Here is a 16,790-nt window from a genome sequence, read left to right on the forward strand (position 1 = left end):
CACTGTGAGAGACAAACAAAAGAAATAGGTTAGCTTTGCTGTAATTAAGTCATTACCTGACAAGGGTTTTGTGAAGTGGATTGACTGCTGAGTGAGAAAGAGTATGTGAAAGCCTCTGGGTTACAGGAGCTATATTTATTTGTATTTGACTAAATATAGTTTTTCTGTATCTGTTCACTTCTTAAATAAAGCTTTTGTCTGTTAGGGTAAATTAGAATTCTAATCGTATTCTCCCACATAGGTTTTCTCATAGTCATACTTGAGACTACCCATCTTTTTGCTTTATTTGGCCTAAAAATAGTTTTGCTAGATTTGAATCACTCTTATCTTTAAAACTAGAATTATACAGGAGTAGTCTCTAAGGGTTCACTCCTGACTCCCCCACAGCAATAAAATAAAATAAAATAAAATAAAATAAAATAAAATAAAATAAAATAAAATAAAATAAGGAATTATTAATGTTGTCTTGAATCTCTTCTGGAGAACTGATGATTGCAGGAACCTTGCTAGTTTCTGAGAGCTGACTGGACAATAAGTGTTAAAGTTGTTCTCTGGGAGGGTGGGATGGGGGTAATAAGTAACAATGTATGCTAACCTTGATAGCAAATTATCTTAATCTGCAATTGAACATCTGTGGCTGAAGTTTACATCTTGGGATATGTAACTTTCTAAACTTTAAAATGAGAAACCATTAGGCTCCCTTTCAAAAACTTCAGGTTGATATCAAAAATTAAATTAAAGACCATTTTAAATTAGAGACCATATGAGTTGAAATTTGAGTCTTCATATAATTATACAGGAGTAGCAAACATTTTAAAATTTTGGCCTGGAGAAAAGTCTTTCTATATTTGTGTTCTTTTTTAAGCTTGAAAATAAAAATTTATAGCTATCTGGGAATTAATCTGATCTTTTGGTTAGGTTTGTGTGAAGACCCCCCCTAAATCATTTAAGTACATTGTATTTGGTCATTTTGTATCTTTTGCCAAAGATAGTAATCCTTTGAAAATGTTACTTTATTTTTTTAAATATATTTTATTGATTTTTTACAGAGAGGAAGGGAGAGGGAGAGTTAGGAACATCAATGAGAGAGAAACATCAATCAGATGCCTCCTGCACACCCCCTACTGGAGATGTGCCCACAACCAAGGTACATGCCCTTGACTGAAATGGAACCTGAACCCTTGAGTCTACAGGCCGATGCTCTATCCACTGAGCCAAACCAGCTAGGGCTAAAAATTTTATTTTTAAATGTATCTTTGTAGATGTAAGTGGGCCTTCTTTGAAGCCCAACATGATTGTGTCCTTACATTCTAGGAAAATGTTTAAGATAGATACCTCTTGATATTGTGTGTGTGTTTGAACTAAATCATACCAATGTCAGTGTTCATAGATATCCAGCAGTTATTTTGTAAAAGAATTGATTTTGCCATTTATACAAAATAAAAACTGGAGCAACTAGGTTTCTGATTTTTTTCTTCATGGTGGGGGTGGGACAAGTGACAAGTAGGGTGAGAATGGGAGAATGAGATATTTTTGGCAGTATTTTATCAACCATGTGGTGCTTTTATTCCCTTATTGTTTTTGCCCCTCTCCCCTCCCCACCAAATGTCCATAGATTGTTTGGTAGATAATTTGAAATCTTAGAAAGCTAGATAGTTTTGATTACCATTTCAGAAAACTTGGATTTTACAGAGGACTTGCCTGGTGTTCCTGAAAGTGTGAAGAAGCCCCCAAGTAAACAAGGAGATAAATCAAAGGAAAATACCAGAAAGATTTTTAGTGGCCCCAAACGGGTAAGTAAAGCATTATCAGTGACTCGTATTATTTTTATTAGAGGGCTCAACTCTTAATATTTTTATTTGAAAAATACTAACAAACATTAAGGCAATTAAATTTTCTTGCAAAAAACAAATGTAAGTCATTTTTTAAAAAAAGTAACCATTTTTTCAATAAATACATAATATATATTTATTATATACAAATATACAATTTAGTGACATTAAATACATTCACAATGTTGTGTAACCCAAAACATTTTAATCATCTCCAACAAAAACTCTGTACCCATTAAACAGTAACTCATGACTCCTCCTTTATTCCTTCCAGTCCTAGTAAACACTATTCTACTTTCTGTTTCTACTAGAGGCCCAGTGCACGAAATTCAGTGGGGGCGGTTGTCCCTCTGCCCAGCCTGCACCCTCTCCAATCTGGGACCCCTAGGGGGATGTCCGACTGCCGGATGTCCCTGTGGGATCGGGCTTAAACCGGCAGTCGGACATCCCTCTCAAAATCCGGGACTGCTGGCTCGCAACCGTTCACCTGCCTGCTTGCCTGATTGCCCCTAACCGCTTCTGCCTGCCAGCCTGATCATCCCTAAACATTCCCCTGCCAGTCTGATCAACGCCTAACTGCCCTACCTACCAGCCTGGTCGCCCCCAACTACCCTCCCCTGCCAGCCATCTTGTGACGGCCATCTTGTGACCACATGGGGCAGCCATTTTGTGTGAGGGTGTGATGGTCAATTTGCATACAACCTCTTTATTATATAGGATGAACCTCCTATTATAGGTACCTCATGTGAGTGAGTTATTTCATTATGTATAATCTTGTCAAGGTCCATCCATGTTGTGGCCCAGTGGTCGGCAAACTCATTAGTCAACAGAGCCAAATATCAACAGTACGACGATTGAAATTTCTTTGGAGCCAAATTTTTTAAACTTAAACTTCTTCTAACGCCACTTCTTCAAAATAGACTCACCCAGGCCATGGTATTTTGTGGAAGAGCCACACTCTAGGGGCCAAAGAGCCGCATGTGGCTCGCGAGCCGCAGTTTGCCGACCACGGTTGTAGCCTATATCAAAATTCCATTCCTTTTTATAGCTGAACTAGAGGCCCGATGCACAAAGATTCGTGCAAGAATGGGCCTTCCTTCCCCTTGCTGCCAGCACCACCTTCGTTCTGGCTAGAGCCGCATTTCCGCCTTCCCACGCTGCCCAGAGGCCTGGAGCGGCTGTGGGGGTGCGGAATGCCTGCGCCGTCACCATGGCGACGATGCAAGTGTCCCGCCCCCAGCCACTCGACGCTTGCATATGCAAATTAACCTGTCATATTTGTTGGGTTAATTTGCATACTCCTGATTGTCTGGTGGGCATCATGAAGGTACGGTCAATTTGCATCTTACTTTTTTATTAGTGTAGGTAACATCCCATTGTTTAGCCATTCATCTGTTGGTGAACACTTGGGTTGTTTTTACCTTTTGGCTATTTGAGTCCCTGTTTTCAATTCTTTTGGATTTGTCCTTGGAGTAGAATTTTGGGGACATACAGTAGATCTTTGTTGAACTGTCCCAACTGTTTTCCACCTTGGCTGTACCATTTACATTCCTAACAGCAATGTACAAGGGTTCTAATTTCTTCAAATCATCACCAGCACACCTTTTCTGAGTTTTGCTTTATTTTTAATACGTTTTTATTGATTTGTGAGAAGGGGAGGGAGAGAGAAAAGAAACATCAGTGAGAGAAATAGCAATTGGCTGGCTCCTGCACGTACCCTACTGGCAATCCAGCCTGAAAACTGGACATGTGCCCTGACCAGGAATCAAAATGGTGACATCTTGGTGCATGGATTGATGCTCAACCACAGAGCAACACCAGCTGGACCTGAGGTTTTTTGTATAATAACTATTCTAAAGGCTGTGAAATGGTATCTGCTTGTGGTTTGTTTTGCTAACTAGTGATGTTGAGCCTCTTTTCATGTACTTACTGGCCATTTGTATATTTGTTTTGGAGAAATGTCTATTCAGGTACTTTGTTCATTTTTGAATTGAGTTGTTTGTTTTTATTGTTGAGTTATAGGAGTCCTTTATATATTCTTGATATTAACCCCTTTTTAGATATATAATTTTTCACATAGATTCCCCCTTCCTGTGAATTGTCTCTCTACTCACTTGATAGTGTGCTTAAATGTACAAAAGTTATTTCAGCAAACTCCAATTTATTTTTTCTTATCTGTGCTTTTAGTGTCATATCCAAGAAATCACCGCCAAATTGAATGTCATGTAGCTTTTCAACTGTTCTAAGAGTTTTATAGTTTTAAGTCTTACATTGAAGTCTTTGATTCATTTTGAGTTAATTTGTGTATATGGTGTAAATTAAGGGTCCAATTTCATTCTTAATGCATTATGTAAATCATTTTAATATAGTTTGGCATAGATTTTGAGAATAATTTTCTTGGCTTTGCCTTTTTATTAAAAACTAGAGGCCCAGTGCACGAATTCATGCACGGGTGGGGTCCCTCGGCCTGGCTAGTGATCGGGGCCAATCAGGGATGGCCAGGGGAGGGACCACGGGAGGTTGGCCGGCTGCGGGAGGTTGGTTGTGGGAGCGCACAGACCACCTGGCCAGCCAGCAGGGAGGGACCACGGGAGGTTGGCTGAGCACATGTCATAGTGACCAGTTGACTGGTTGTTTGGTCGACCGGTCATTTGGTTAACCAGTCGTAACGGTTGCTTAGGCTTTTATATATACAGATTTCTTTACTTAAATAGCTTGTTAGAGTGGTAAATGTATTTGTTACTGAAAATCAGTTTGAAATTGTCTAATTTTTTTGTAGATTGAGCCAATTTTAAGCAACTAAGGAATGAGTGTGTCATTTTTTATGGCTTCATTTTATTTTTGTTCTTTTACCTCTAAAAAGAGCCAGTTGGGAATCTTGTCAAAGTAATTGTGCTGTACTCCGGGTGCCCAACTCCCACAAGAAATAAAAAGGTGCTTAAAGTTAATTTCAACAGAGCTAACTTGCCAGGAGCCAGGGTAGTTTAGTGTAAAGACTATAGTCATTAATGCTTAGGTGAGGTTTTTGATTTATTGAAAATTGCGTATGGCATGTATTGATTTCCAGAGCAACAGTTAAATCATTTTTTTAGTCCAGGACTACTTTATAATCTTTTTTTTTTTTTAACTTTCTTTTTTTATTATTTTTTAAAAAATTATTATTTTTTTTAAATAAATCTTTATTCAGATTATTACAATTGTTTCTCCTTTTTCCCCCCATAGCTCCCCTCCCCCCAGTTCCCACCCCACCTTCTGCCCTTACCTCCCCCCCACTGTCCTCATCCATAGGTGTATGATTTTTGTCCAGTCTCTTCCTGAACCCCCCCATACCCCTTTCCCCCTGAGAATTATCAGTCCACTCCCTTTCTATGCCCCTGATTCTATTATATTCACCAGATTATTCTGTTCCTCAGGTTTTTAATTCACTTGATTTTTAGGTTCTCTTGTTGATAGATATGTATTTGTTGTTCACAATTTTTATCTTTACTTTTTTCTTCTTCCTCTTCTTTAAGAATACCTTTCAGCATTTCATATAATACTGGTTTGGTGGTGATGAACTCCTTTAGCTTTTTCTTATCTGTGAAGCTCTTTATCTGCCCTTCAATTCTGAATGATAGCTTTGCTGGGTAGAGTAATCTTGGTTGTAGGTTCTTGCTATTCATCACATTGAAAATTTCTTGCCACTCCCGTCTGGCCTGCATAGTTTCTGTTGAGAAATCAGCTGACAATTGTATGGGTGCTCCCTTGTAGGTAATTAACTGTTTTTCTCTTGCTGCTTTTAATATTCTCTCTCTGTTTTTTGCTCTTGGCATTTTAATTATGATGTGTCTTGGTGTGGTCCTCTTTGGATTCCTTTTGTTTGGGGTTCTGTGGGCTTCCTGGACTTGTAAGTCTATTTCTTTCACCAGGTAGGGGAAGTTTTCGGTCATTCTTCAAATAGGTTTTCAGTATCTTGCTCTCTCTCTTCTTCTGGCACCCCCATAATTCTGATGTTGGTACGCTTGAAGTTGTCCCAGAGTCTTCTTACACTATCTTCAACTTTTTGGATTTTTTTTTTTCCTTTTGCTTTTTCGGTTGAGTGTTTTTTGCTTCTTTGTATTTCAATTCTTTGACTTGATTCTTGTGTTCCTCTAGTCTGTTTTTGGGTCTCTGTATAATATTTTTTATTTCAGTCAGTGTATGTTTAATTTCTAGTTGGTCCTTTTTCATATCTTCGAGGGTCTCGTTATATTTATCGGCCTTTTCTAGGATAGTCTTGAAAAGCCTTATAACCGTGGTTTTGAATTCTATATCCAGTCGTTTGTTTTCCTCCATTTCTTTCGTTTGTGATCTGTTTCTTTGACGCCGCATTTTCACTGCTTCCCTGAGTTTGTAGGGTAAATTTGTGTGCTAGGTTTCCTATATGGCCCAGTGGGTCGGCCTCCCCAGTTAACCTGAGGTGGACATTCTTGGTGCACCCCTTTGTGGACTGTGTGTACAGCCTTGTTGTAATGAAGTCTTGATTGTTGTTGGTATCACTGGGAGGAATTGACCTCCAGGCCAGTTGGCTGTAAGAATCAGCTGTGTCTATGCTGGGAGAAGTTCGGTGCTGGAGACAGCCTTATAGGATTAGACTTGCCAAATTGCAATAGCCTCTGTGCTCAGCTTGGATGGGGTGGAGTCTCAGGGCGGAGCAGACAGTCTTGGCTTCCCGTCAGCCTTGCCCTTGCGTGCACTCGTAGACCTCTGCCTTCCCCAGCTCCCGAGTCTCTGCCCGAGAGTCCAGACTCCCCCCACAAGAGCGTGGGTCCCCAGGGGCTCGCCTGGAACCGGGGTTCAGTGCAGTCAGAACTGGGGCTCAGTGCAGTCAGGAGCCTCTGACTCCCTTCCACTAGGGAAAGCCTGTGGCAACCTCAGCTGCCTTTGTGCACACTGGCACTTGCGCGCCTTCAGACCTCTGCCTTCCCTGGCTCCGGAGTCGCCGCCCGCTAGTCCAGACTCCCCCCACAAGAGCGTGGGTCCCCAGGGGCTTGCCTGGAACCGGGGTTCAGTGCAGTCAGAACTGGGGCCCAGTGCAGTCAGGAGCCTCTGACTCCCTTCCACTAGGGAAAGCCTGTGGCAACCTCCGCAGCCTTTGTGCGCACTGGCACACGTGCTCCTTCAGACCTCTGCCTTCCCCGGCTCCCGAGTTTCCGCCCGAGAGTTTTGACTCCCCCGTAAGAGCGTGGGTCCCCAGAGGCTCGCCCGGAACTGGGGTTCAGTGCAGTCAGAACTGAGGTTCAGTGCAGTCGGGGGCTTCCTTCCCCCTTCCGCCAGAGAAAGTCAGCCAGGCTCTCAGCCGCCCTTCCTCTCTGTGCGCACAAAGACCCTTTGCCGTACCTCCAATTCTCTGTGAGCTTTTCTCTTTCCTTCTAGTTGTAGAATTTTCACTCAGCCAGCTTTCCTGTGGTTCTGGATGGTGTCCGTTCTGTCTTTTAATTGTAGTTTTGCAATTGTTGTGCGAGGCAGCCATTTAGGTGCTTACCTATGCAGCCATCTTGGTTTCTCCTACTTTACAATCTTAAAAAAATTATTGAGAATCCCAAAGAGCTTTTGATTATATGTTATATCAATATTTATCAAATTAGAGAAGTGAAACATTTCAAAAATACTAGTATTTCACTTTTAAGTAACAATAACCTGCCCTGGCAGGTGTGGCTCAGTTGGTTGAGGGTTGTCCCATGCACAGAAAGGTCTCTGGTTCAATTCCAGTCAAGGCACATGCCCAGGTTACGGGTACGGTCCCCGATTGGGGTTCATATGTGAGGCAACCAATCTATGTTTATTGATCACAGCAGTGTTTCTCTACCTCCTCCTCCCCCTCTACCTCTCCCACCTTCTCTAAAATCAAAAATAACAACAACCCATTACATGTTAACAATATTTTTATGAAATAAATGTTCTTTAAAAAATAGTGAGTAGAATAACATTGTTTTCCATTTTTTGCAACTTTCTTTAACGTTTGGCTTAATAGGCCCTAGCCGGGTAGCTTAGAGCATTGTCCTGATATGCCAAATTTTCAGGTTTGATTTCGGTCAGAGCACATACAAGAATCAACCAAAAAATGCATAAATAAGTGGAACAACAAATTGATGTTCCCTCCCTCTTCCTCTCCCTTCCTTTCTCTTTCTAAAAACAAAAAAATAAGAAAGAAAAAGAAAGTAATAGTTTGGCTTAATAAAAAGATAGCTGCATTTCTCATGTCCCCTGAATTAAGTATATTTCATTATGTTGTTTTGGTTGAAATATATGAAGAAATTCAGCCTTACACAGCTGTGTGGTATTTTCAATAGATTTTTCACATAATTATAAACTTTCTTTGATACTACACTAAACTCAACAAATGGGAGTTTATTAAAGACTAGAGGCCCGGTGCACGAAATTCGTGCATGGGGGAGGGGGGTGTCCCTCAGCCCAGCCTGCACCCTCTCCAATCTGGGACCGCTCGAGGGATGTCCGACTGTCCTCTCACAATCCAGGACTGCTGGCTCCCAACTGCTCGCCTACCTGCCTTCCTGATTGCCCCTAACTGCTTCTGCCTGCCAGCCTGATCACCCCCTAACCCAGGGGTGGGCAAACTTTGACTCGAGGGCCACAATGGGTTCTTAAACTGGACCATAGGGCCGGAACAAAAGCATGGATGGAGTGTTTGTGTGAACTGATATAAATTCAAAGTAAAGGAGCAGAGGGGAGAGCAAGAGAACCGGATAGAACAGCTGGATCCTGCCCGCGGGCCATAGTTTGCCCACGGCTGCCCTAACCACTCCCCTGCCAGCCTGATTGATGCCTAACTGCTCCCCTGCCAGCCTGATTGCCCCTAACTGCCCTCCCCTGCAGGCTTGATCGCCCCCAACTGCCCTCCCTTGCAGGCCTGGTCCCTCCCAACTGCCCTCCCCTGCTGGCCTGATCGCCCACAACTGCCCTCCCTTGCAGGCCTGATTCCTCCCAACTGCCCTCCCTTGCTGGCCATCTTGTGGTGGCCATCTTGTGTCCACATGGGGGCAGGATCTTTGACCACATGGGGGAAGCCATCTTGTGTGTTGGAGTGATGGTCAATCTGCATATTACTCTTATTAGATAGGACTAGAGGCCCGGTGCATGAAAGTCATGCACTGGGAGAGGGGGGGTCCCTCAGCCCGGCCTGCACCCTCTCCTAGTCCAGGACCCCTCAGGGGATGTCCAACTGCCGGCTTGCGTCTAGATGGTCTTCTGCTGCTGCACAGCCTGCTGCTTTAACTTCAGCAGGTGCTGCACATGCACAGGTTGGGTCACCACGGTCTGTCCTGTGAACACCATTTAGTGGGTGAGTCAAGCCTGGAGGCAGGCTCATCCTGAGTTCCATGCGCTTCCCTGAGTCACTTGAGTTGTTCAGACTGACTGCGTTTTACAGAGAACGGCACTTTGATCGGGCCTAAGCCGGCAGTCAGACATCCCTATTGCAACCCAGGACCCCTTGGGGGATGTAACAGTGTGCCAAGTGGCAGGCGGCCAGGGAAGAGCCCGAATCGGGGCTGGGTGCCCATGCTGCTCACGCTCATCCCGGCCCGTTGCGCCTGCTGTTGCTGCTTGGTAGTGCTGCCGTGGAGTTAGGAGAGGCTCCCGCCGTGGCAGCTGTGCTCACCAGCCGTGAGCCTGGCTTCTGGCTGAGGGCGCTCCCCCTGTGAGAGTGAACGGACCACTAAGGGGCAACTCCTGCGATGAACATCTGCCCCCTGGTGGTCAGTGCACATCATAACGACCAGTTCTAGTCATTCGGCTGTAATCGTCGCTTAGACTTTCATATATATAGATTAATTGCAGCTTGAAATCTAACACCATTCTAATGAACTTTCCATGCTGTTATATTAAAATCTATTTGTCTTGCACTTTGAATGGACCTTTTACATATGCTTGCTTTGTAACATCATACATTTATCATTTGGAAAATTCTAGTTACACTGATTCATGCAAATGGGCTCACACCTCATTATACAGTATCAAAATATCACAATACTATCACTGCCAAACTCATCTGAAAAGCCTTTAGGTTTTGGGAAGCTATCAGGTTCACAGTGTTAGATAAAAGTTCTACAGGATTTTAGTTTTTGCTTAAAAGTTGAAATTTTTCATTGGTAGAGATTACTTTAAGAAAAACGACTGACAGTGAGGGGCCCACTTTGTTCATTTTTGAAAAAGTGGTCTGCCTAATACTCAAGTCTAGGTAAGCATAGTTTGTCAGTCTTTCAAGTAAGGAGTAGTAGTCCAGGAAAAAAAGTGGCTAGTTTATCTGGCAATTTGAGCAGTAATGTTTTCTCTTTAACACAACAGATACTTTGTACACAGCAGAAGTGTTGAATCATACTTATGTTGTCACACAGCATATTAGAGCCTTCGAGGGTTGTGATGATAAAATTAATAATTTTTAATCTTTCATCAAGGGCTTTTTCTAATGTGAAACTGTCATTTTTTAACTGTGAAGTATGTGGCAGTGAAGAATATGACTACTTAATACCTTTTGGAGTCCCTACCCTGGTATGTGATAAGGCACCAGCTTTGCCCACCATTGCTTTTACTATCTGTACAAATGTCAACATTGTGAAAAAGGCAAATAACATTAATATTGTGAAAATCGTTTTGGTTTTGTAGACACTCTGAAAGTTTTATGGATCCTGATTTATAACATTCTACTTTATTTTCCTCACTCTCAAACTTTTATTATGAATAAGTTAAAATATATAGAAAGTGTGAAAGAGCAGTACAATGAATACCCATACCTCTCTGCCTAGATTGATTTTCAGTTAACATTTTTGCATAATTGCATACATATGGCTCCTGTGTGTGTGTGTGTGTGTGTGTGTGTGTGTGTGTATGATAGTATACTTTTCTAAAGAAAAAGGACAGTCTCATACCTAACTGGTGATATGATTATAGTACTTTTTAGTCTTGAGCACTCTCCTCATCTTTTAAAAATTTTTCATGGAACTGATTTTTTTAAGAGCCCAGGATATTTGTCTTGTAGAATGTTCCATATTCAGAATTTATGTGATTATCTACACTAATAAAATCCTAGGTCGTCCTCGCGCCCTCACGTCATCACAAGATGGCTGCCACAAAGATGGCCGGCAGGGGAGGGCAGTTGGGGGCAACCAGGACTGCAGGAGAAGGCAGTTGGGGGCGATACGGCCAGCAGTGGAAGGCAGTTGGGGGCGACCAGGCCTGCAGGGGAGGGCAGTTGGGGGCGATAGGGCTGGCAGGGGAGGGCAGTTGGGGGCGATTGAACTGACAGGGGTGCAGTTAGTTGTCAATCAGGCTGGCAGGGGCGCGGTTAGGGGGCGATCAGGCTGGCAGGCAGAAGCAGTTAGGGGCAATCAGGCAGGCAGGCGAGCGGTTAGGAGCCAGCAGTCCCGGATTGTGAGAGGGATTTCTGACTGCTGTTTTAGGCCCGATCCTGCAAGGACATCAGACATCCCCCAAGGGGTCCCTGATTGGAGAGGGTGCAGGCCGGGCTGAGGGACACCTCCCCCCTCCCTGTGCACAAATTTTGTGCACTGGGCCTCTAGTCTTATATAATAAAAGCCTAATATGCAAATCAACCAAATGGCAGAATGACCGGTCACTATGATGCGCACTGACCACTAGGGGGCAGATGCTCAATGCAGGAGCTGTCCCCCTGGTGGTCAGTGTGCTCCCAGAAGCCGGGCTCACGGTTGGCGAGTGCAGCGGCGATGGTGGAAGCCTCTTCTGCCTCCGTGGCAGCGCTAAAGAGCAGCGAGCAAGTGGGCGGTAAAAAGCGAGGGGTCCTGGACTGCGAGAGGACGTGGGCCAGGCTGAGGGACCCTCCCACCCCCGTCCCAGTGCACACATTTCATGGGCCTCTAGTTTCCTGATGATGTCATGTAAGCTGTTACACCATTAAAGTAATATAGTGTCAGAGAACACTAGAAGCTAAGTCTGATAAGCTTGATTAGGTTCAGGTTAAACATATTTTGGCAAGAATACTTCAAAGTGATATTGTATATGTTGCTTCACATCAGAAACTACACAACACATTGTTATTCTACTCGTATTATTGCCTTGCACACCTAGTGAAGGTTGTGATCACCAGCTTTCTCCAAAATACAGGCACATTTTTCCTTTTACAATTTAATTTGTCAGTAAGCTTCCAGGTGCTGCTCTGCTACCATGTGACTATCCTCCTCCCATTGTTGTTTTACCCCTTCATTTTAGCAGCCATTGTTGATTTTTGCCTGCATCATTTATTACACTGACAGTTGCAGAATGTAGTTTTCTAATCGCTATTTCTTCCACATTTAGTAACTCGAATTCTATAAAGAAGAATTCTCTCCCTTCCCCCCACCCTCTCAATCACTATAGACTCAATAATTTTTACTTAGTAAATATGTTTACAATAGATTTAGCTAGTATGAACCATTTCCAGCAATCTCTTGTGTCATTTTAATATAACCCCATCATCTTTGAGCACTTCCCTTGCTTTCTGCACATAAGATTACCCAGATTCATCTTGTACTTTTCCGGTTCCAATCATGGAATCATCCATTTAATCAAGGGTCCTTGTGTTTTTTTTTGTTGTTTTTTTTTTTAATATTTTATTGATATTTTACAGAGAGGAAGGGAGATGGATAGAGAGTTAGAAACATTGATGAGAGAGAAACATCCATCAGCTGCCTCCTGCACACCCCCCACTGGGGATGTGCTCGCAATCAAGGCACATGCCCTTGACCGGAATCGAACCTGGGACCCTTCAGTCCGCAGGCCGAAGCTCTATCCACTTAGCCAAACCGGTCAGGGCAAGGGTCCTTGTGTTTTTTATGTGGATTAGTACTTAGACACCAGATCTGAGTCCTGGGTGTATTCATTGCTTATAGGCTCTTTCATTGAACAGAGCTATGGAATATGTTGAAAAATAAGCTAAGATTATTATAATATCAATATTACTTTGGAGAATAAAAATTTCTTTCCAGTTCTTTTTGTCTTTCTATTATTTCACTTAAGGATGAAGTAATAGTGATGTGTTTGTTCAAAAGATTTGAACTAATTTTATTGTGTATACTTATGTTAATTCAATAACCATTTGAGTTCATTTGTACTTACTTATCTTCAGTTTTTTAACTTTGTTTTAAACTTAATATTGGAGTCTTTTTTTTTTGCTACTAAATGGCATAGAAGGCAGCAGTGTACATGTACTTGACCTGATTTTGAAGGAATCTCTCTGGCCTAAAGTAAATCAGGTCATTCAACCTAGTAAGCAGAAGACCTATTTATTGTTATAGATAATGGCAGAAGAAATAGTGCTTATTTATAAAACCAAAAGAGCTATGGGATTGAATTCATTGAAAGATGTAATGTGGGTAAAGCCCTGTCTTAAAACAATAGTGCCAAACAACATTTTATTCTCTGAAGAGACTTGCTTTATTAAAATGTTTTAATTTCCTTTTAAACCTCCAACTGAAATGTTTTTTTCAAGACCCTTTTAATTTTAAGTGGAATTATATCTGAATTTTAAATTTTAGATGGACCAGTAAGCTTTAAAAATGAAATTTTGATCCTTAGTGTTATAGTTCTTTAATAAGAAGGAATTAAAAATATTTTAGACCCCAGGGAAGTTATGTATCTTTATGGAAGTATGTAGGCAAGGAATGTAGAAGCTTACTTCAGGAAGAGTGTGATATAAAATCCCTATAGCTTGTAAGAAATAGGTCATCCAGCCGAAACCGGTTTGGCTCAGTGGATAGAGCGTCGGCCTGCGGACTAAAGGGTCCCGGGTTCGATTCCGGTCAAGGGCATGTACCTTGGTTGCGGGCACATCCCCAGTGGGAGGTGTGCAGGAGGCAGCTGATCGATGTTTCTCTCTCATCGATGTTTCTAGCTCTCTATCCTTCTCCCTTCCTCTCTGTAAAATATCAATAAAATATATTAAAAAAAAAAAAAAGAAATAGGTCATCCATTTGCCTTTAAGACATTAAAAGACTACTTAAAAGATGTTAAAAAGAAGAGAACATTGAGAAACAAAATTTTTTTTATTGATTTTTAGAAAGAGGGAAAGAAAGGAATAGAGAGAAACATCCATGAGAGAGGAACATCATCAATTGGCTGCCTCTTGCACGCCCCCTACTCTGGGGGTCAAGCCCGCAACCCCAGCATGTGCCCTGACTGGGAATCAGCTGTGTGGTTCCTGGGTCTGTGCTCAACCACTGAGCCACACGGCTGGGCCCTTTTGACTTTCGAACAGTGTAAAGGAATAGAGGAACTAAATGGGATCCAGTTTTAAGCATTAAGTTAGATGGCATAAATTAATATGGTGAAAATGATAGATTTGTTTTATATATAAGAAATTAGGATTCATGTTTTCTGTGCAAAACTAAGCTTAATTTCCCAAGGAATTTTTATGTAGGCTATCTCTCAAATCTCCAGAGAAAAAAGGAAGTTGGTGGTGGAGGGTGCTAGGTAAGTGGGTGTAGAAAATATTCTCAGCAGTTGTTCCAGTTCTATATTACAGTAGAAACACCATCAGGGAGCTGATAGGTCAGTGGGAATATCTGGGTCTTAAGACACAAATGACTTCATTTTTTTAATGGTAAAGAGGTAGCCCGTCCTTATAGTGGCAGGAGTTTCCTTCCCTACCTATCAGGCTTACCCTCAACACTGGAGATGTTGTGAAGTGTGGCCCTGGCCTCTACCCACTAAGTGCTAGTAGCAACACCTGCCCCCCCCCCCCTTTTTGTTTCAACCAAAAAGTCTTCTGGGGGTCAAAATGGAAGCCCCTCCCATCTGGGGGTTATGAATGACTTGAGAGTAAGGTGCAGACTTGATGACTATTTCTCCTAAATACTCTACGGTAGTATACTCTCTGTACTTTGTAAATACAGAGTATCTCAGTATACCCATCAAAATCCGGAAGTTAATAACATTGATACAATAATACAGTCTAATCCACAGATGTCAAATTTCACCAACTGTCTCAATGATGACCTTTATAGCAAAATAATATCCCAAAGAGCCCAGGATCCACTCCAGAATCGTGTATTTAGTTGTCACAAGTTCCTACTCTCCTTCAATCTGGAGCAACTATGTCTTTCCTGTTCTTTTCATGTCTTTGACATCTTTGAAGAGTTATGATCAGTTATTTGTGGAGTATCCCTCAGGTTGTGTTTTTCTAATGGTTCCTCAAGATTAGATTTAGGTTCTATGCATTTGTCAGGAATACCACAGAAGAGATGCTGTGTTCTCAAAGCATCACATCAGGTGGCACAATGTCAGTTTGTATCATTACTATTGATGTGATCACTGTTTGTATCTATCTGGTTCCTCAGCTTTCCTCATCAAACTTTCACCACTAGTTTTAACATTGATTTTTGTCTGAATTTTTTACTATGATGGTTGTTGAATGTTTTTTTCTTAATTACATCATTCTTTCTACAGTTACTAACATTAGGCTTTCTGCTCCGAGGTAGGTGTTTCCCTACCCTCCATGTCTGTAAGAATACATGTGTTTATGTATTCATTATACAATATATAAACATTATATATCCATATATCTATGCCTTTATGTCAGTGTGAACATAGATTTCTGTTTTATTCAATCATTTGTTACTGTAATTTAACCGATAGTACTAATAATCCTATCTAATAAAGAGGGAATATGCTAATTGACCATCACTCCATCACAATGATAGCTACACCCACAGCTGAAGCCAAGTTCCCATAAGGAGCCTTAACGAGCAATCAGCAGGGACCTGAGGCTACGCCCTCCCCCGCCCCCCATGGGGCTTGACAGGGGACCTCAGGCTGCGCCCCCCACTCGGCGGGGCTTGACGGGGGACCTCAAGGTGCGCTTCCCATCCTGATGCTGGGCTAGGGGAACTCAAGCTGCTCCCCCTGCCCCAGCGCCAGGCTGGGGGACCTCAGGCCGTGCCCCCCACTCTGGCACCAGGCCGGGGGACCTCAGACCCCACTCCCTGCCCAGCGGGGCTTGACGGGGGACCTCAGGCCGCGCCCGCCACCCAGCATCGGGCCAGAGGACCCTGGGCTGCGCCCCCATGCCTGGTTGGGCTTGACAGGGGACCTCAGGTCGTGCCCCCCACCCATCGGGGCTTGACAGAGGACCTCAAGGTGCGCCCCCCACCCCAGCACCAGGCCGGGGAACCTCAGACTACACTCCCTGCCCAGCGGGGCTTGACGGGGGACCTCAGGCTGCGCCCCCCTGCCTGGCTGGGCTTGACAGGGCACCTCAGACTGCACCCCCCACCCGGCGGGACTTGACAGGGGATCTCAGGCCATGTCCCCCACCTGGCGGAGCTTGATGGGGGACCTCAAGGCATGCCCCCCGTCCTGGCGCCAGGCCAGGGGACCTGAGGCTACGCCCCCTGCCCGGCAGGGCTTGACAAGAGTGGGACTGGCCGGGTCTGGATCTAGCCCAATGGGGGCAGGGACCAGCCAGGTCTGGGTCTCATGCAGTTTTGAGGTCATGTGGGTGGGCGGGGACTTGACTCTGGGTCCCGTGGTGTGCCCCAGACTGTGACAGGAGGAAGGTTTTCATACACATTTTACTAATTTTCTTTAATCTCTGACACTTATATTATAGAAAAAGGGCAAATAGCAATATTAAATTATTTCCTCTAATTAATCCCCTTTTAATGTGCACGAATTTCATGCACCGGGCCACTAGTATTTAGATATATTAAGATATTTTTTATGATTTGGCTTGTAGATGTTTCTTTAAACTGACTTTTAATATGCTCCACCATTTTGCATTTTCTTACTGACATACTGAGATGTTCAAGACTTGTCATATATATGCCCTGCATTCAGCCATTTCTCCAAGGACCCCTGTCTTCTTTTAGTGGGAGATTGTTATTTAGAAAAGATCTGGTCACTAGGTGTGGTCATTTTTTATGGGGTGTCATTGCTTCTGAGCCTATTTTTGAGTTGATAGAGGTAGGA

General features: G+C 43.1%; 1 protein-coding gene across 1 annotated transcript in view; it reads left to right on the forward strand.

The window, feature by feature from the left end:
- Positions 1–16,790, forward strand: part of WAPL (WAPL cohesin release factor) — a 95,742-nt gene that overhangs the window by 25,915 nt on the left and 53,037 nt on the right. Inside the window, 1 exon segment of the mRNA XM_080642467.1 lies at positions 1,675–1,793. Coding sequence (XP_080498593.1) covers positions 1,675–1,793 — 119 coding nt within the window.

Source organism: Plecotus auritus (assembly GCF_963455305.1).
Source record: "Plecotus auritus genome assembly, chromosome: 9".
NCBI classification, from domain to species: Eukaryota; Metazoa; Chordata; class Mammalia; order Chiroptera; family Vespertilionidae; genus Plecotus; species Plecotus auritus.